The 21,974-nt window shown below is 34.8% G+C and overlaps 1 protein-coding gene across 2 annotated transcripts in view; it reads right to left on the bottom strand.

Annotated features, from left to right (window-relative positions):
• Positions 1-21,974, bottom strand: part of sfswap (splicing factor SWAP) — a 114,826-nt gene that overhangs the window by 19,163 nt on the left and 73,689 nt on the right. For both annotated transcript variants that reach the window (XM_067375541.1, XM_067375542.1), the window contains exon 14: positions 1,697-2,010. In XM_067375541.1, the coding sequence (XP_067231642.1) occupies positions 1,697-2,010 (314 nt within the window). The remainder of the gene's footprint in view (positions 1-1,696; positions 2,011-21,974) is intronic.

Genomic DNA, 21,974 nt, shown 5'->3' on the forward strand with positions numbered 1-21,974 from the left:
CTTATCTGGTATTAGGCAGTTTTACTCCTTCCAATATTTCACCTAGCAAGTTTATCTGCGTTATATCCACACTTTTTGCCCTTGTTTGGCAAGTTTGCATGGAAATATAACCAAGGAGTGTGTGAGGGATGGAGAGAGAGAAAGAAGAAAGAGAGGCTTTTTACACACTGTAAGTGATTTAAATCCTGGGGCCGAAATGATTTAATCTCCAGAAATTATATTATGGCATGTCAGGACGGGCGTGATGAGGCGACTGTAATTACCTCAACTTCAATAGAGGATAATGACAAATCAGCCTTGATTTCCAATAAAGAGGATGAATTAAAAAAACGAGGGCAGCGGAGGGGTGAACAAAAGTTTAGAAATGAGCTATTGCATTCTTGCCTCAAGTTTCTGGGGACAAAGCTTTTGACACTCTCCCCACATGACACTCTCAGTTTTTACTGATTACAGATGCAGGAATGTGAAACCTTGGCTTTACCTTTGATTTCTCCATGTACTGGTCATTAGTTTTTCTTCAACCAAGACACAATTCCTCCTAAATTCTTCCAGAATTCCTATCTGAAAATCTGATCTGCAATTACAGGAATCGTTTGGTGAACACTGAGACCCTAAGTTTAGTGATAGTTCACACAAAATTTATGTAAACTTAGTCAAGTTATATGTATATGTATCTGTCATATCTGACAGATATGGAACAACATATGGGTGAGTAAATGATAACAGAATTTTAATTTTTGGGTGAACTAACCCTTTAAAAGGTGCTACAGAGGATGTTTTTGACGACTGAGAAACCAAAGACTGTTAGTGAGTTTTTGAAATGAGCGCATGCGTAAGAACAACCCCCCTCCTTCACAGCTCATTTCGAGGGAACGCCTACCAAAACTCATGCGAGAGTATTGGAACAAGAGTGTTTGTTTACCACCGGCATTCGCTGTGTCGTGTTAGTGGATTCATTATGTCGGACTCACCGCAGGTAACTCATAATCTGCAGTTGTTACTCCTGACAAAAACATTGCATGCGGCGCCTGTGGAAAGTCACTGGAGCGCGCACGTCTCTCACAAGGAACGTCATGGCAGTGATTGACAAGCCAGAGGGCCAATCATCGCGATTGGCTGATGTTTTTAAGGCCCTACCTCGTGCACAGATGATGTATATTAATATTATTACTTTCAGTGCACCTAATAAATAGTCTTATCAGTTAGTAAAGACAGTTTCAAGTAATATTGCAAAAATGTATAAAACAAAACACCCTCTGTAGCACCTTTAAATGTAAGTGTCCACATATTTTTTCCATCCTGCACTGAATGCTTAAACTATGTTGGATAAAAATGTCTAGTTTAAGCAGTTTAAGCGGACTGCGTTTGTCTATAGTTGTGACAAGATCAGATCATATTTTAGGGCCAATTTATGCAGAAGCCCATTTCTAAAAAAACCTTATGCAGAAAAGTTTAAAAAGTGAATTTTTCAATGATTCATTCCAACTTTTAAGCCCTAAAACCACATTTCACATTTAACTTAAAATGCTACTTAGATTAACACATTTTGGATGGATAAAAAGATGGAAAAGGCAGTTTAAAAACATAATTACATTTCAGTAAATGTAGCCAGAGGCATGGGGCATTAGCAATTAACAAGCTCTTTTTAAGAGTTTAAATTGTTCCTGGAAACATGTTACAACTCCTGAGAGGATACCTGGATCTCCTGAAGGTGCGGTAGGCACTGGGCAAAGAGTGCTTGGTTTTGGATTTGGATCTGGAGCGTGAACGGGACCTGGACCGAGACCTTCTCTTGTGTTTCTTCTTCCTCTTGTCCCGTTCTCGATCCCTATCCCTTTCCCGGTCCCTTTCGGGCCCACGAGAGGAAGACGAGGCGGAAGAGGTGATCACACGAGAAGCAGGGGTGTTTGCGCTCCTTGACAGTGCGTTTTCCAGGGGCTGATAGTCAAAGCCTGGTATACGAGAAGCGTGTTGAGGGATACCGCTCATGGGAAGGGTCGACACCAATGGCTGTAAAAACACAACAAAGGAAGAGAGATTAAACACACGAGACCTGAAGCGCAACTGAGACGGGCACATGAAAGAAAACTGGCATTTTAATGAGCAAAATCCAATCAGGCTTCTTTCTCTGGACAAAATTATGGCATATACGAGATGAAAGGTGGTCCCACTGGCTTTCTAAATTTGCGCATCTGGTCCAATCAATAGAGCCACAACTGGCTTCGAGTTGTCTCAGGGACCGTATCCAATTTAGAAAGGTTTTAGCCATCAGTGTATGTCTCCATGTGATAGGAAGCGGCTTTAGTATGTATGAGGATGGCTCCCCAGAGCCGTGCCTGAGTCTTTTTTCCCGGGTCCTAATAGCTCGTCTTCACTCCTTCCACCCCAGAAATAGCGCTAATTAAAAATACTGGTTGTTTCACAGTATAATATGGGTCTGGCAGAAACATAATTGGCCATTCTCTTCAAATCGTAATCACTTCAATATGTGTCTGTCTGGTTAAATGTGATCCCCTCTGCTGCTGGATTCACATCAGAAATTGAATTTCATCAATCAACGTTGCAGCTCACGCCGTCAAAACCACATCTGCGGGTCTCGGTTCATCACACGCGAGGAAATAAAAAGTCTATTTTATCACAAAGCAGAAAAGACGAGAGATGACAGCATGCACCGTGCTCAATAAAATCAGACTCAAAATCTAAGGGCTACAAGACATAAAAAACAGCTCTGGAGTACTGAACCAGGACGCAAAATCATCCTAAAGTATTTTTAAATGTGCCCCAATTAATCTCGAAATAGTGTTCTTCTCTCCATCTTGAACGGGAATGTCTCCTATGTAAAAGATAGCGCTGCTCAGGGCATAAGGGTGCTGAAGTACGTGGTGTAGATGGGAGATTACAAAGTGTATTCAATTTGATAACTCTCTAGCTGGAGTTACATAATGGGATGCAGAATTGGGTTTGATTTCAAGGCTTGACATTTGGCTAGATAATTCCCGAAGGAGAGCGTTGCACGAGTGTCCGGTCTCTCAAGTCTGTTTTCGAGAGATATGGACAATGTGCGCTCTGAAATATTATGCTTGCTAGAGCCCAAGTAATCGGGCATCTGTATATTTTTACATTTGATGAAATCTGGTTACTTGAGCATTGTTATGCAGTTGCTAGGGTGTCTAAGTCAAAGGAGGAAAGTCTCAAGTCTCTATGATATTGGTAACTGGCTTAGGTGTCATCTTCAAAGCAAATTTGTGGGATTTTTGTGACTATGTTATTGTCTAACATCCTTCCAATTTGTAAGAAAAATAATAGCACAACATGCAACATGATATGAACACAAAAATCAGGAAAAATTGCATAGGACGACTTAAGAAGTGTAATACTTAGGGTTAGGGGTTTGTTGAAATCCATAACTCAAGGTATGAGCGATAGCGATGCCTTCCTTATTAAGTACCACTAATACACACTCACGGAGAGGAGCTGAGAATGCCAGGTCAGCAAAGTTAGAGAGCTTAGTCATTGTGCATGTTAATAAGGAGAAAGTTTTCATCTAAATCCCTACAGTATGAAAATCAGCAGCTGTTCCACTATTGGAACTCTATTTAGAAGTCCAAGTGAAAGGGAGAGAACGAGAAAGATTGAGTGAGAGAGGAGGTTGGGAGTGCTAGTAGGAGACAAACAGCAAGGTCTAACCCCCTTATTTCTTTCTTAAACGTTTTTATTTGGGTGCTTCACACACAAACATGGTACAAACTGCAAACTGAAGATTGACCCCAAACTTTGTAATGGTAGTGTACACATATATTGCTAAAATGCTGAGAAATGTTCACACACACAAAAAAATTATATATATATATCCATGCCCAATTTTTGTCCAAAGGCATTAATAATAATAAAAAACAAAGCCAAAGCATCAATCAATGATGACATCCAAAGTATGTAAGGTAGTACAACTTGATCTCTTTATCTCTTTTATTGAATCCAAAAGATTTTAATTATATTTTGCTACATATAAAGGTATTTTAAAGATTCTGAAGTGTCAAAAGGTCATTCAGTTTAACCGTCCAAAGGTCAATACAGCCATTTCATTTGTGATTAAAATATCCTGAAATGTAATAAATGTATACATTTTTAATTTAGGCATAATTTTATAACATCATATATCAAAATAGTGCAAAATGGTATTACAATTATGTGTAGAAATCATTGCTTTGTTATGAGAAAGAATGTCTGGAAAAATTCATTTCATTGATGTCATTTGGAGTAACCAATTTAAAGGGACCATTTTGGATCAAGTCATGCGGTCAATATCATGTGACAGGATGTGACATCATTCAAACACCTGCAAAGGACAACATGGTCATGAAGCACAGTAACTATCTTTTTTAACTATTTGAAAAATTCATGTTTTCAATTGCTCATAAGTATGTCCCGAAACATCAAGTCATTCGGTACAACCGCTATAAAATATGTTGTAATATTTTAAAAACTTGTACTAAATAAAAAATGTTTGATTGTCCTTTTGCTAGCTAGCTAACAAGCTACATATAACTAGCTAGATATCAGCCTGTAGGCACTGTTTGAAAATATCATCATTCGGTATAACCAAAAGTGTAATTTGGTAAAAAACGAAATTTTGACTTTTGGTGACAAATTTTGTCCATCTTGTAAAAAAAAGACAAAAGTAGTGTATGATTACAAAAACAATCTCATTGGTAACACTTAATAAAACTTCAAAATTAATTATATCTCCATTATGTTTTTTGGTTTTTTTTGCACTTATTTGTCAGTATATAAGTCTGTACAGAGACAATAAGACACATCCTAACAGAGGACATAGCTGAAGCTATTAGGGGTTGTGACAAGTAAATAAAATGAGGTGGTACCTAGAACAACAGAAGAGCAAATATACTGAGTCATTAAAACCCCGGTGCTAAAATCATCTGCTCCGTCTGCAGTGAGAAGTGTGCAGCATATTTAATCCATCTGTTCCTTATACTTGCAGAGAAAAACAAATGTAAGTGGGGTAAATTGCTGCTATTTAGTGCACATTCTCTAGAGACACTGCCAGAAAACTAAGTTTTTACCACAGTAGTTTTGTTATTTTTTAAACCATATCTTCTGGATTGAAAGTGTTTGGACTGACAGCTTGGAGAAAAGTCATGGAGGAAGTGCCTCAGGTGGTAGTGTGCAATTACAGCCAGCAGCCATTTTCTTGTATATATATATATTGTATATATAATCTGTATGATTGAGGTGATCATGTCAAAAGTTGAGGAAGATGGATATTGTGAAAAAAAAAAATAAAAAAAAAAAAAAATAATTATATATATATATATATATATATATATATATATATATATATATATATATATATATATATATATATATATATCCAGGTCACAAAGAGCAGACAAGCATCATCAGAGGAGAGTCAGTAGATCCATCTTCCTCAACTTTTGACATGATCACCTCAATCATACAGATTTTCCCCTAACATTCGACGTGTGTTATGAGAGCCATTTAAATGCATGAGCAGCAGCACAACACTTTGGATAGTCAATCTCTCTCTCTCTCTCTCTCTCTCTCTCTTCTATAGCCAGCAAAAGTACAGACACCCTTTTTTCATTCAAATAATGACACCTAGAATGAGTCTCTTTGATCTTCGCCACAGTTTACTTCGCTCTCCCGGAATTCCTCGGATACCGAGGCAGAGCGACTCTGGCAAAGACATCGAGCTGACACTCAGCGCTACGCTAATTAGCTTGGGCTTCCTGGAACAAACCATTATTTATGATTTTCTTTAGCTTTTCTAAACGAAAGGCTATTGTTATTCTAATTTTCTAAGGAGCAGCTGGTGAGTTTGGAGTTTAGGATAATCGTTCCAAAGGTACTTCAGGGAAATGGGAGTAGAGTTTATTTATGATTTCTCGCTGCACACAATATGTCACATCTAACGGGCTATTATCATGTCTAAAAAGCTATTATCTTCGTAATTACGAAAGAAAGGTCTTCATATTTACTTTCAGAATTTTTCTTTGCCGACAAGGAAAAGTTTTTCTCTAAAACACAAATTCAGCATTTTGATATGCATGATCTCTAAACCATGGTAGTGAATCTTTGAAGCATTTTTTACATTGTTTATAACCTGGGACTCCACTAAAAAGAATGTTGTGGTGGTCTTGGGGACCATGAGGAAGCTATAATCTTGACATTCATTTGACGCATTAGGACACTTTCCTCCCACGGGATCTCTGATTGAGGTCAGCTAACGATGAAGCGATTTTAAAGATTCTGAAAGCCGCTGTGTGCATTCTCACTGCTCTGTGTACACGGTTGAGTACCTGCCAAATCGCTTGACCTCCGCTGGAAAGTGAAAATGCAAAAACGAAGTAAATGCTGCTGGGGGGAAGAATGATTTGTAGATTTATGTGAGAGAAGCAGTAAGCAATTGAAAGGAAGCGGTAAAGCTATTGCATCATGCTGGATGACAAGTGAGGGATTATAGAGAAAAAAAATGACAGGCCAGTTTAGAGTAAATTCCCTTAGTCTGTGCAAACAATGCAAGCTGGTCACAATTTTCAATTCAATCATCTGAGTGATGCAGCATATCCTGTCTTTAATAACAGATTCATGGAAAAAGTATATGAACCCTTTGGATTTTCACTGGATTTAGGACTGAAGTCCTAATAATAGAGAAAAACACAGTGTTTGATGTAACGGGTGGAATAATATTTACGTGTCAGGTGCTGTGCGTGCGGGTCAGACGGGCGGTAGGCACGGGCGGACTGCGGGTCCAATAAGACTATTTCGACTCAATTGAGTATATCTGACAGCTGATTTCAAATGGTCCCATGCTTATCTGTGTTCATGCTCTGTCAAACTGTTAAAAGGCAGCACTGAGCATTGTAGACAATCATGCTGCAACTGTCTGACAGCCATAATGATTATATTAAAAGGAGTGAGCTTTGCTTGCTTTCTGTATTTAATATATTCACAATTTGGATAAAAGTTTTTGCCTATTTTTCATGCTGCTGAAGAGGACTAGTGGCCAGGTAAACACTGTTGAGATTCAGAAGAGATAACCGTGTTTAAACGCAGAGTGAATCTACTAAAATACTGTTTAGTAGCTTTAAGCTTACAGATAGAACAAAGAATGTTTAAATAGGTCTATTAGCTTACTTGTTTTGTTAAAAGGGGTCATGAACTGCATTGTTTTATAATGTTTCCTGGGGTGCAGTACGAATTTTCATAAAAAATTGAAATAAAATTTAGAAATAAAAGGCATTTTTCCTATCCTGATTTTAGCCCTATGATTTGAACACTCTGTTTTAAGGGGTGTGTCTGCTGTGAGACTTCAGTGTAAACGCCCACTGCTGTGATTGGCTAACATCTTTGCATATGAAATAGCTAAGAATTACTCTCTATGTGTAACTCTCCTGAAAACATTTAGCATGTTTTTACAATCACAGCTCTCAAGGTTAACTAATCATGAAAAGTGTTGATTATAGCATTACATTTAGATCTATGGCATTATATTTAGATTGTGATTGAGCACATGAATGCAGTGATCTTGTCATTGCAACTCAATTTCTGCACACTAGCAAATGCTATCGTCATAACTTACAGTACAAACATGATGTAAATAAGAGATTCATTGATTGATGGACAACTCCAGTGATTGTAAAAGGAGAGTTCTTTGATCGTTTTCTATATATAATTTAATCAGTTTAAATAACAGATTATTTTCATACTACTAGGAGAAACAATTTGAAGTTGACCGTTTAGTCACTGGTTTGATTTACTGACACATAGACAAAGAACATCTGACTGTACATGAATCATCACATATCAGAAATCACTGATCATAGATCAGGTATTAGAATTAACACAGTTACTTACATGTTGTTGCATTACTGTCGAATCCATATTGTAAAAGTGTGTTTGCAAAGCGATTGATTTATCAAAGAATCTGCAGTGAAATGTACCAAATACAAATAATGCTCAACTGAGACATTCACATTGTTTAAAATAAATAACCATATTCCTAGCATTAGGATACTTATGGTAATGTTATTTTTTTTATTCAATTTTATTCAGTTTAATCAATTGCATCAACCCAGAATGCCTAATGTTGGTTTTATTGCTTGTGTTAGGCTACATGAGAAAATTATTTTTGTCTACCTCATGAAGGAGATTTAATGCGGGTGTGGTTCGGGTCACAGATTTTATGTCAAACGGGTCAGGTCGGGTCTCTAAAAGCCTTGTTGTTGATCAGTCTTGGGTAGAAAAATTGTCTTTCAAAAACAGCACCCTCAAATTTGCAAAACAGCACATGTATGTTCCACTGTTCTACTGTGCAAAATGTTCTGTGGACAAATAGAACTCAAGGTGAGTTGGTTGGAAAAAAAGACAGCACTATTTGGGGATAAAAAAGAAAAAGGCACAGCAGAGCAATGGAGGGGCCATCATGGATTTGCCTCAGGGTCTGAACAGCTTGCTAACATCAATGGAAAAATTAATTCCCAAGTTTATCAGGACATATTGTAAGAGAATCTGACTGACAACTGAGGGACAAAACAGACAGCCTTCAACAGAAAATTTTTGACCTCAGCCTGATTGAGATGCTCGAGTGTGTCCTCAAGAAAGCAATTTATACAAGACATTCCAAGAATATTGCTGAACCGAAACGGTTTAGTAAAAAGTAAATGCAAAATTGCTCCTGACATTTGTGCATGTTTCATCAACAATCGCAAGAGACATTTGATGGAGGTTATTGCTTCCAAACAAGGATCAACCTGTTATTAAATCCGATGGCTTGAATTACTTTTTCCACCCTGTGCTGTAAACAGTGTGTTCAATGAAGACACAAAAATATATCATTGCTTGTGTGTTATTTGTAGCAGAATGTGTTTGTCTATTGAATATAATTCCTATTTATGTAGAAATCCAGATAAATGTGAAAGGGTGCAGATACTATTTACCATTTAACACTGTATGACATCAAGTCTTCATCCTAAATAATAATAACAATAATAATAATAATAAGGTTTTAAATGTATACAAGTTAACTAATTCACATCAAATACAGATACTGAACATCTGCACTTTAAAATGGAAATGACTGCATTTTAACAAGTCAAGATGGCTGAATTCAGTTCTGTCTTCTGGTCAATACTGGTGGATGAGCAGTGAATGACGGATGTGTTCACGTTAATCAAGTAAACAATGAATAATCTAAAAACCGGCTATTTACTAGGATCAATCCATTAATGTTTCAATGCTGGTGGAGCTCTTATCTTCTGAGGGTTAGAAATACTGCTTTTAAGTCCAAATAATTGGCTTGTTTTTCTGCAGTATGCCAATATGATTAATGGACATCTGTCAGAAGCTGCCTAGTAGAATAACGGCAACACAAGGGGTTCTTACGCAAATTCTGGAAGGTTCCCACTAGGGAAGTTAACTATGAAAGAAACACAGTGATTATTTAACTGATGGGAAATCATGAAGGAACCTATTACAATAATAACATTGCTGAAAAGCAAATTTGTTGGAAAAACTTGACCTGCTGACTTGTTGCAATTACATTAATTATATGGATGAAAACAAAATAATCAGCCATTCTAAAATGGTTTTAAAATGGTTTTAAAAAGGTTTTAAAGGGAAAGAATGAAAATTCTGTACTCATTTATTCCCTCATGTCATTCCAAACCTGTATGAAAAAAAGAAGTGTTTTTGTCCATACAATGAAAGTCAAAAAGAGGTGAGATGAGTAATTTCATTTTTATGACGACGATATACAACATCACAACATAACTATTTTTGCTGGAAATAAGATTGTTACAAATTGTACATTGAAATTTCATAATCCTCAATACCAATTTTGATACCACAGCAAACACAAATACTAGCCAAAATTTCTACTGGTTTATCCTGTCTATATCGGGCAATAAAGGGCATCAAGCCACTAAAGCATTTTTCAAAATATGTTCTTTTGTGTTCCAATGAAGAAATAAAGTCATACAGGTTTGGAAGAATGTGAGGGAAAAAATTATAATTTTCATTTTTTAAACAAACACTCCCCATCAGCCACTGGTCAGAACAAACAGATATCCCTGCCCCAAACTCACACCATTAGTTGACTCCCTGTTGCAATGTTGGGCTGGTTGGGATTCTCAAACAAACAAATCAATGTTTTGAAAGAACCACAAACACACCGTTTATTCTTTGAAGAAATCTGTCTAAGAATGGGCTTAGAGATTTCTCTGCATATAAATCTGGAATAGGAGGAAAAACTGAAAACAACTCATGAACTTTTAAGGTAAATGAGGCATTTTTTTTTTTTAATGTCAAATAAGCAAAGAGCACCAACATCTTTAGAAATCTCTATATTAGCCATGATCCACAGCAAATACTTCAGGGACACACTTTCAATCCCTGCATTCTCATTTAACAGAGAAAAAAGACAGGTGCAATGGCACCGAATCCCACCTCTGCTTGTGTCACTAATCAGGAGCGCTTTCCCTCCTGAGAGCTGACTGTCTTGTTAAAGCAGTACCTGCCGGAAACACCTCTCTCATGAGAGCTCCTTTTAAAAAGAACAGCTCGGATACAAAGATTCCAATCAATTAAATGGTAAATCACACATCAGAGGAAAAGAAGCGCCATAGCCCTGGGGCAGAAGTGTGTGCAACTGGGAGCATGAACATGCTCAAATACACAGACGCACAACTAAGGGCACATCAAACAGGCCCCGACAGCTTCACATCCAGGGTAAAAATGATCACACAAGAAAGAGAGGGTAAATGTGATATTAGGTACACCTTAGTGTTAGTGTCAGATGTCTGTTGTCCGTATACTCACTGCCTGACAAATACTGCTTTAAAAAAAACGAAAAGCACTTTCTTAAACTGGCAAGCTCTAATCTGATTGGCAGACTTGGCATGAACTATAGCAGCACACAAGGTTTTTTTTTTTTTTTTTTAATCAGTTCACCTAAATAAAAAACAGTCATGTTTACAAGGCTTTTGCGGTTGAAACACTCACTTAATTTGCCAGAGGTTGCCAGGTTAGTGGAATGAAATCACTTAAAGATATGAACAGATTTTTGGGGGCATTTGGACATAAACACACTCATAAATGGCATGTACAAACAAACCGAACAGTGGTTGGTTGTTTTAGTCTAGCTATACATGACTTAAAAGACCTGTGTAAGGTATATCATTATAAAGCAGTGCTGAAAATGAGACCTGTTAAAGCTCACAGGAATAAAGGGCATTTTAAAATATATTAACATTATGAATAAACATATTAAATTGCTTTTATTATGTATTTTTGATCAAATAAATGCAACCTTGGTGCACACAAACTCTTACAGACCCAAACTTATGAATGATATTGAAAAAAATATATATATATATATATATATATATATATATATATATATATATATATATATATATATATATATATATATATATATATATATATATATATATATATATATATATATATTCAATATCATTCATAAGTTTGGGTCTGTAAGAGTTTGTGTGCACCAAGGTTGCATTTATTTGATCAAAAATACATAAAAAAATAAAATATATATATATATATATATATATATATATATATATATATATATATATATATATATATATATATATATATATATATATATATATATATATATATATATATATATATATATATATATATATATATATATATATATATATATATATATATATATATATATATATATATATATATATATATATATATATATATATATATATATATATATATATATATATATACACACATATATACATATATATACACACATATATATATATATATACATATATACATATATATACACATATATACATATATATACACATATATACATATATATACACATATATACATATATATACACATATATACATATATATATATATATATATATATATACATATATATATATACACATATATACATATATATACACATATATACATATATATATATATATATATATATATATATACACATATATATATACACATATATACATATATACATATATATACACATATATACACATATATACACATATATACACATATATACACATATATACACATATATACACATATATACACATATATACACATATATACACATATATATATACATATATATATATATATACATATACATATATATATACATATACATATATATATACATATACATATATATATACATATACATATATATATATATATACATATATATATATATATACATATATATACATATATATATATATATATATATATATATATATATATATATATATACATATATACATATATACATATATACATATATATATATATATATATATATATATATATATATATATATATATATATATATACATACATACACAGTGGCATGAAAAAGTATGTGAACCCCTTGCAGAATCTGTGAAAATTAGAATTATTTTAATTAAATAAGAGGGATAATAAAAAAAATTTATTATTGTTATTTTTTGTTTAGTACTGTCCTGAGTAAGATATTTTAGTTCACAAGACAAAACAATAGCTGAATTTATTAAAATAACCCCATTCATAAGTATGTGAACCATTGTTTCTCAATACTATGTGTGGTTACCTGATGATCCACGACTGTTTTTATGTTTTGTGAAGGTTGTTCATGAGTCTCTTGTTTGTCCTGAGCAGTTAAACTGAGCTCTGTTCTTCATAAAAATCCTCCAGCTCCTGCAGATTCATCAGTTTTCAAGCATTTTTGCATATTTGAACCCTTTCCAGCAGTGACTGTAGTATTTTGAGATCTGTGTTTTCATACTGAGGACAATTGAGGGACTCAAACACAACTATTAAAAAAGGTTCAAACATTCACTGATGCTCCAGAAGGAAACACGATGCATTAAGAGCCAAGGGGTGAAAACTTTTGAATTCAAATATCAAGGTTTATACTTAATTTTTCTGCCGGGAAACATGCAAGTATCATCTTCTGCTTCCGAAGGGCAGTACTAAATGAAAAACAATGATATTTAAACAAAATAAGAAAAATTGTGACATCTTCATCCTGTTCAAGTTTTCACACCCCGACTCTAATGCATCGTGTTTCCTTCTGGAGCATCAGTGAATGTGAACCTTTTTTAATAGTTGTGTTTGAGTCCCTCAGTTGTCCTCAGTATGAAAACACAGATCTCAAAATCATACAGCCACTGCTGGAAAGGGTTCAAATATGCAAAAATGCTTGAAAACTGATGAATCTGCAGGAGCTGGAGGATTTTTCTGAAGAACAGAGCACAGTTTAACTGCTCAGGACAAACAAGAGACTCATGAACAACCTTCACAAAACATAAAAACAGTCGTGGATCATCAGGTAACCACACACAGTATTGAGAATCAATGGTTCACATACTTATGAATGGGGTTATTTTAATAAATTCAGCTATTGTTTTGTCTTGTGAACTAAAATATTTTACTCAGGACAGTACTAAACAAAAAATAACTTGCATTCTTATTTAATTAAAATAATTCTCATTTTCACAGATTTTGTAAAGGGTTCACATACTTTTTCATGCCACTATATATATATATATATATATATATATATATTTTTTTTTTAAAGACTAAATAATAGTTAATATTTCTGATGTAATATTTACATAAGAAAACCCATAAAGGTATTTTAAAAACAAGAAAACCTGTGAAGTTTTCTTAATATTAATTCATGCATTTGGTATCTTCAACTAACAAGAAACAATACTTTAATAATTTATTAATCTAGGGTAATGCAACTTTCTGCATATACTAAAACATTTAGCAAATTTCAAGCAGTATACATTTACATTAGTTACAGCATGCATTATGGACACTGATTAAATTAAAAAATAGTGCATATATTTTAAAAAAAATTAAATATTAGATTAATAAATGTTGTAAAAAAAATACAGAAAATTTCTGTTTTATATACAGTATATCTCACTACGGACCCTCACGTCAAGCACACAACCAGCTCTTCAAAGGGAAAAGGCAGCAATGATGAAAATAATAAAAAATTGGAATCTTAAAATAAAAACAAGCACATTAATAAGGGAGGTGGGAACTCGCCTGGTTTCTATTTCAGCCATAGTGAGATGTGCAGTGGCTTCTGAGTATTGTTCTCTTAAACAGTGACAGGTTGTGGTTGATTCAAATGGCACGCACAGACTTAACACAAACACTAAATCAAAAGTGAAGGTCAACAATTGGGTAATATTGTCACATCTGCTATTCATCTGTTTTAAAAGAATTGAAAAATGCAGCATCCTATAAGCGCCTCTTTTCCTGTGTGTTCCATTTAATAATGAAAGGTCAATAATAAGAAACAGGATTAAAGTAAAAGCCATAGCAATAAAGCAGTCAGTCTTAGACTGATGACACAAGGGTCGCTGCTGGAGAGTTGGCAGTCCACCATGAACAATTTACGGTGCATTCGTCATTCGACAGCAGAACGACCAGCTGGCACAAAGAATTTCTGCAGGCACATTTCCTAATTAATTCGAATACACTCAAGGTGAAAAATATGGCTTTAATGATTACATGCTGCTTGTTTATTTAGCACCCAGAATAATTTTCGATAACATACTGAGTGAAAACCTGAGACGCATCTAAATGTTCCTGTCTGGCGAGCCAGGAGGTGGAAATGCCAAAAATGTGCCATTTTGAAGACTGCATAGCAAATATATATTTTTACAGATAAACACATACAAAGGCACTGACACATGCAAACACAAATGCAGATATTGATACTGCTGTCAGAGCCTTAAGAGCTCAGTGTTAAAATGCCAGCACACCAGGGACTGTCACAATCTCTCCAAACCTTCCTTTGATATCAAATGTACAAGCACATTTTGAACCTGTCACTAAAACATACAAGAACGAGAATGACTTGCTTTCTTCAGTGGAAAGATATTTAGCAGAATGCCTGAGCTGCTCTTTCCCATATAATGAAAGTGGATAGGGACCAAAGGTGCCAAAAAAAAAAGAAAAAAGTAATGCAAAAGTATCATAAAAGTAGTCCATGTGATGTGACTATAGTGCTATGCGATTTCCAACGGATGGAAATTTACGTTGTTGCTCTTTGAAAATGTTACCTTGAAAAGCAGCCATGGTCACCATTCACCTTCATTCAATGGAACCAGTTTCATGGAACAGTTCTTAAAAGAACCTCTTTTTTCCCCATTTTAAAATAAGCAAAAACATTTTAATCTAACTTTTATCCACTATAAAGAACCTTTCGTGCAATGGAAAGGTTCCATGAATGTTAAAGGCTTTTTATGGAACCTTTGATGCCAATAAAGAACCTGTATTTTTTAGGAGTGAATAACTTTTTTTTACACAAAGAGGTGTAAATGATGAAAGGCTTTTCATTTATGGGTGAAGAATGCCTTTAAAAATAAGTTTCTCCATTTTGAATTACATTTGGGATTTGAGACAAGTGAGCCACTGGTGAAAACAAGGTCTTTATTGAGGTAAAAATTATTTTTGCTGAGAGCTAATCCGTAGCCAATTTACTCCATTTAGGTCAGGATAAAAGTTATAGTGGGCTCTTAAATCTTTGCCATGGATTTATGTATAAACTAATTAGAGCGAGCACAGGCACAGTTGCAGAGAGCCTCAACAGTTTCAGTTCGCCTCATTTCCTCTGGGTCTATCGATTCCATTCCCCTTTTTAATTCTGTCTTGTGACTATGAGGAGGGAAGAAAGGATGGCTCCAGTAAAATATTTGCCTTAACTGAAAACAAGCCCTCCATTTCATAGTAGGTTTTTAATTCCGTCACTGTTTAGTCATCAGCCTATATTAAAGGTTGACTTCTCAAAAACGTCATATATAATAAAAAATAAAAAACATTTTTGTGCAACTTTCTTTTTATACTGCAGTGCAATCAGGTTTTTTTTTTTGTTATCATTATTATTTAATTTCAGACTCAAACCAACATGACTACAAAAGCTGGATGTGTCAAAGGCAATGGACCCATTTCACATTTCCAGGGTTCTCAGAAACAAGAGCCTATAGTGCTGAATGGAAACTAGAACAATTATAATTTTTGTGTTACTATTTGCTCCAATAGCAAAAGAATCCACAATAGCATTAATATGACTTTCCAAGAAAGGAAAAAATAGAGTGATTGATTACAGTGGTCAGAAGAAAGAAACTCCCACATAGCAGCGTTACCTAGTTTTGTAAAAAGTAATGCCAATGTGATATAAAACAAAGTATCATGCTATAGATGTACATTAAATTTATGTACACTGTAAACGATTTCTGTTGTTTTCACAGTATTATTGCTGTATTATCAGAGAAAGCTTACTGTAGAAACAGTTTACAGTAAGTTGCTGTCAATTTTATAACTTTTGCAGTATTATTGCTGTATTTCCAGCTTTGTCTTACTGTAGAAACTATTTACAGGACAGTTGCTGTCAATTTATGCTATTCTTTGAAAAAAACAATAGAGTGGGAAAATAATTACAGTAATCCTTATATTACTGTTAAATTGATGACAGTAATAATCCAACAGACAAGGACTTTTATTTATTAATTATATATTTATTTATAAGGAATTTTATAATACATCGTTTCATAAGGTAACCCATATATTAAGGCATTTAGCATATAGTTAAAAAAAGTTTAATGTTTTATGTGGGTGTTTTTTAATTGCGTATCTTTATGGTTGCCAGATTTTGACACAAAACCAACTAATCTCATAAGTTATAGCCAACAATTTTGTGGGTGGGAGGTAGTTGTAGAGATGTAGATGTCAATAATATAGGCTAGGTAAATAGATAAAATCAATTCCCATGATATTTTTTTATTATTATTATTTTGCTTTCTATTAAACACACTAATTACATAAAGAGCGGAATCGCACGGGATATACCTGGCAACCAATCATCTAAACCGTCAGCCCGCACTCATTTTCCAGTTCATTTGCTGAGCCTTTGAGGATGAGCAAGACCAACAAGAACCAGTCAGGTGAGATATACAATTTTATTCAATATCTTAAAGATGTGTTTTTATAAAAGTTTCACCCCAAATGGGAAGATATTCGTTTTAACGTTACCACCATAGACTGTAAAAAAAGATGGACGACGCGACGTCGCTTCCTTCCATTGTAATGAACTGAAGCCAAAATGGCCGACCGAATGGGCGCTGACATGTTACGCAATACGTAAGTTTGGAGCCTGGGCATGCGCAGAAGGAACCGTCAGTGGAGCCGGAGGCGGAGTCGCGATATCAAACTTCCGCCCAGACGACTGCGTCATCATTCATGTATTTTAAATAGACTATAAAAATTATATACAATTTAAAATTCTACCTATAAAATAATAGGCTATTCTATTTCTAGAGCAATAATACTTTTAAAACAGCAAATTCAGTAGATAAAATCAATATAATATGCCACTAGAAACAACTCTAAATCGTCAGAAACGGTCCTGCCATTTTAAATCAAGTTCAACTAATGTTACAGGAGATCGATTGCTGTAATTAGAGTAAGCTATCATTAGTTTTGTCCTGCTAATTATTATTTTATACCCATAAAAATAATAAGTAACTGCCAGATAACGATCACCTGCTTTTTCCCGACATTGTTAACATTAGGTGTGTTATCTTAACTAATAACATTTATTAATTAGCTTATAACACCCATATTTAATGTTACAGAAAAAGGTTCAGTGATCCGTCAGATCCTGTAGGTCGGTTAGTACAGTTTACTGCTGAACAACTCATTTTGTTGGTGTTAAATAACAAAGAAATCGAAAATTAACAGTTAGTTAATACATCTTCAATCTCCCCTCGAAGCTCCGACAGTCCTCAGACAAGCTGAGCTGTCAATCAACTTCGAATCATGACGACACGCCCCGTTTTTATAGCATCAAATTGCTAGCTAAAATCTAAATCATCACAAAAACGAACAATTGAATATATATCAGTGTGATAACAACTACCTTAAATGACCAAAACCATTTTTCATAAAGTTTTATTTGAAGCAGAATTTATTTTTAAGTTTTCACTGAAGTCTCATTCGACTGCATTGAGAGGGCGGGGTTTATGACCTGTACTGCATCCAGCCTCCAGGGGGCGATCAAAGAGCCCGTGGCTTCACTTTTCAGAACGTATGAGACACACCCGGTTACCACTAACGTTAACGTTAAATAATCGGTGGTTTGATAGTAGTTTTGTAACACAAACATTCTAACTTTAACGTTAGCCAAATACTAATTATCACAAGGTTTGCTGTTAATGTTAGTTAATAATTTCAAGTTCAGAACAAAGTAATCGAAATGTTCTTGTTTCTGAACATTTGTGTGTAACTTACACCGTGTGTGTGTGTCCTGTCGCGATCGAGGCCTTACGCGCCTAAGCCTAAAGCTATGTTCGAAATCGACCTGTTGCACTAATGTTATGCATGACTTTCGGTTAATAAAGAGGTAAGTCATTTTCAGCTATTGAAGAACGCAGTAAAATTCATAAAATGTGAGCGGTTTTAGCTTTGTAATGGATTGAGGAGATCAGGATCATTCAGAAAGGGGATGCATTGTGAAACGAATATCTCTGTAGGTCTATGCAGTGTTGAATATGTTTTTCATTTCTTTCAGCGTGTATGTTGTTCGACATTGCAGCGTGCTGATGAGTTAATAAAGAGGTAAGTCATTTTCAGCTATTGAAGAACGCAGTAAAATTCATAAAATGAGAGCGGTTTTAGCTTTGTAATGGATCGAGGAGATCAGGATGTCTATGCAGTGTTGAATTTGTTTTTCATTTCTTTTAGCGTGTATGTTGTTCGACATTGCAGCGTGCTGATGAGTATCGCTCTTTCGGTTAATAAAGAGGTAAGTCATTTTCAGCTATTGAAGAACTCAGTAAAATTCATAAAATGAGAGCGGTTTTAGCTTTGTAACGGATCGAGGAGATCAGGATGTCTATGCAGTGTTGAATTTGTTTTTCATTTCTTTTAGCGTGTATGTTGTTCGACATTGCAGCGTGCTGATGAGTATCGCTCTTTCGGTTAATAAAGAGGTAAGTCATTTTCAGCTATTGAAGAACTCAGTAAAATTCATAAAATGAGAGCGGTTTTAGCTTTGTAACGGATCGAGGAGATCAGGATGTCTATGCAGTGTTGAATTTGTTTTTCATTTCTTTTAGCGTGTATGTTGTTCGACATTGCAGCGTGCTGATGAGTATCGCTCTTTCGGTTAATAAAGAGGTAAGTCATTTTCAGCTATTGAAGAACGCAGTAAAATTCATAAAATGAGAGCGGTTTTAGCTTTGTAATGGATCGAGGAGATCAGGATCATTCAGAAAGGGGATGCATTGTGAAACGAATATCTCTGTGTAGGTCTATGCAGTGTTGAATATGTTTTTCATTTCTTTCAGCGTGTATGTTGTTCGACATTGCAGCGTGCTGATGAGTATCGCTCTTCGGTTAATAAAGAGGTAAGTCATTTTCAAGTCTGTTTATCACATTGATGTCTGTCAAGCTGTAGTGCAACTCAATTTTTGTGTTTTGTTCTCTATAGGCAGCAAAAACCTGGGATCTGCATTGGCCCTGTCAAGTCTGGAGAGTGTTTTTACCGTTTAATTAATTAAATTGTAATAAAAGTTTTTAAATGGACTTCTGAGTGTTGTCATAATTTATGTGACATCTAATAATCAGTAATATAACTGTGAAATTTTTTTTGCATACAAGCCTTTATATTTAATTATTTTTTAAGCATGTAACAGATTGTAGTTAGTTATATGTTGTGTATATATGCGTATATGTGAATATAAAAACTACCGTAATCAATTATACTGCATAATAACTTTACTGTATTTTAAAATACAGTGCAAAAACATGAACTGTAATTAATTTTACAGTATAAATATACTGTAAGTTATTATACAGTATGTTGTGAACTACTGTAGTCAGATTTACAGTAATATTACCGTGGAATAAAATACTGAAGCTTGCTGGCTATTTGTTGCCAGTAAGTTACTGTTGATTTTACGTTAAATTTTTTACAGTGTATTTATTCACATGAAACGTGATAAGCCATAACTGTATTCTAGATAAATGTGTGCTATTATTTGGCGCATTTCCAAGTGTTTGTGTGGAGAGCGCACTTACTGCGTGACATGGAGGCGCCGGTGCGATCACTTGCATTTACCTTAAAATACTCCGTCATTTTTTTCACATATAAGAATGTTCCAACATTCAAAACTATAAATGGTTTGCTTTTATTTGTGTGCGGTCACAATATAACAAAACGTACAGTGAAAAATATAATGAAAAGAAACAGGATGGCTTTCTGCCATCTCGGTCTCAAGTAAACTTGAGCGCGTCACAAAAACTAACCAGAACTTTGTATATACTTGCCTCGCAGACATGAGAATTATATCTATGGAAAGTTGGAAATTGATGGACTTTTTTTTTTTTTTTCAAATCTAAAACAAATATTCTAAGATTATGTAATCTTTATGAAACTTCCATACAGGCACATTCACTACTGCAGAGATGATGAGTCAACATAGTAAACTTCATCTCTGCAGCCGAAAACACAAACACATTTATCAATAAATTATTCAAATACTCAGTCCTCAGTTTTTTTCACACCACATTCATAACCATTACATTTGCCGGTGTGTTGCTGCAAGCTTTATGTGTGTGTCTGAGCGCTGATTAGGCTATGTATTGTATATAGGAAATTAAAGGCTCATTACTATGATTTACATGGTTTATTAATATAAACATGAGATTAGTTGAGTAATTTCTTAAACCAGTGGTCTCAAACTCAATTCCTGGAGGGCCACAGCTCTGCACAGTTTTGCTCCAACCCTAATCAAACACACCTGATCCAGTTAATCAAGGTGTTCAGGATTACTAGAAACTTCCAAACAGGTGTGAACTGGAGCTGGTTGGAGCTAAATTGTGCAGATCTGTGACCCTCCAGGAATTGAGTTTAAGACAATTGGCTTAAATGAACGACTACTAGTTGACTAGAAAAATCTTTAGTTGAGGGCCCTAATATATATAAAACTTGTAGAAATGGATCATAGTCTGTGAAAAGGGTCCATGGGTGAACCACTAAGCCACGGTCCAACAACAATCAAAGCTATTTAAACTAGATTTCAAATGAATCCAATTGGCCTTATGGCAACTGCCCACTTTAGAAGAAAACCAGACAGCGACAGTGATAAAGGTTTAGTCGGTTCTAGTCAGAATATGGTCTTTTTAACTGTACTCTGTCTGAGCCCATCAATCAATGCTAAGCTAGCGTATGGTTATGGGTATTAAGTGGGGGATTACACTGTGGAGCAAACTATTTGTTTAAAGGAAAAGAGCACAGAGGCGTGAGGTTGCACACGGAGACTACATAGAGCAACTAGAGGATAAGCTGTCCTGATACCCCTCTCATAGTGACAGACAGATCCATAAGCACAAATCCAATATGGCTCTGACTTGTGCTCAATTGGCTGCTTTGTTTTGCCAGTAAACATGCCAATGTCTGACACTGGAACAGTGGTCAGAGGACACTTACTCCAAATCATATGTTGGCAGGCCGGCATTCCTGAAGCTGTACTGCTATTGGCAGAACATCCAATGGCAATGAAGCATAGAAAAGCATTGCACTGGTTTAGCAGTTTTTCCAAAGTGCTAATTTGGAGTATTTTGTTTTTGTCTGGGGAGAAAAACCCAAATGGATTGTTTTTTGAACTACACTACACAGAAACTGCAATTGCAATAGGATTACAAAAATAATGGCAGAACATCCAATGGTTCTGTTCATTTGGGGCTCACATTTGTCCGCTTCGGGGTCATAAATGACCAAATAGCATGCAAATAGTATGCAGTTATGTTTTTATTTCACCTTTTTTTTCATTAATATTTAGTATTAAATATTAATAT

This window comes from Chanodichthys erythropterus, chromosome 22 (genome assembly GCF_024489055.1).
Source record: "Chanodichthys erythropterus isolate Z2021 chromosome 22, ASM2448905v1, whole genome shotgun sequence".
NCBI classification, from domain to species: domain Eukaryota; kingdom Metazoa; phylum Chordata; class Actinopteri; order Cypriniformes; family Xenocyprididae; genus Chanodichthys; species Chanodichthys erythropterus.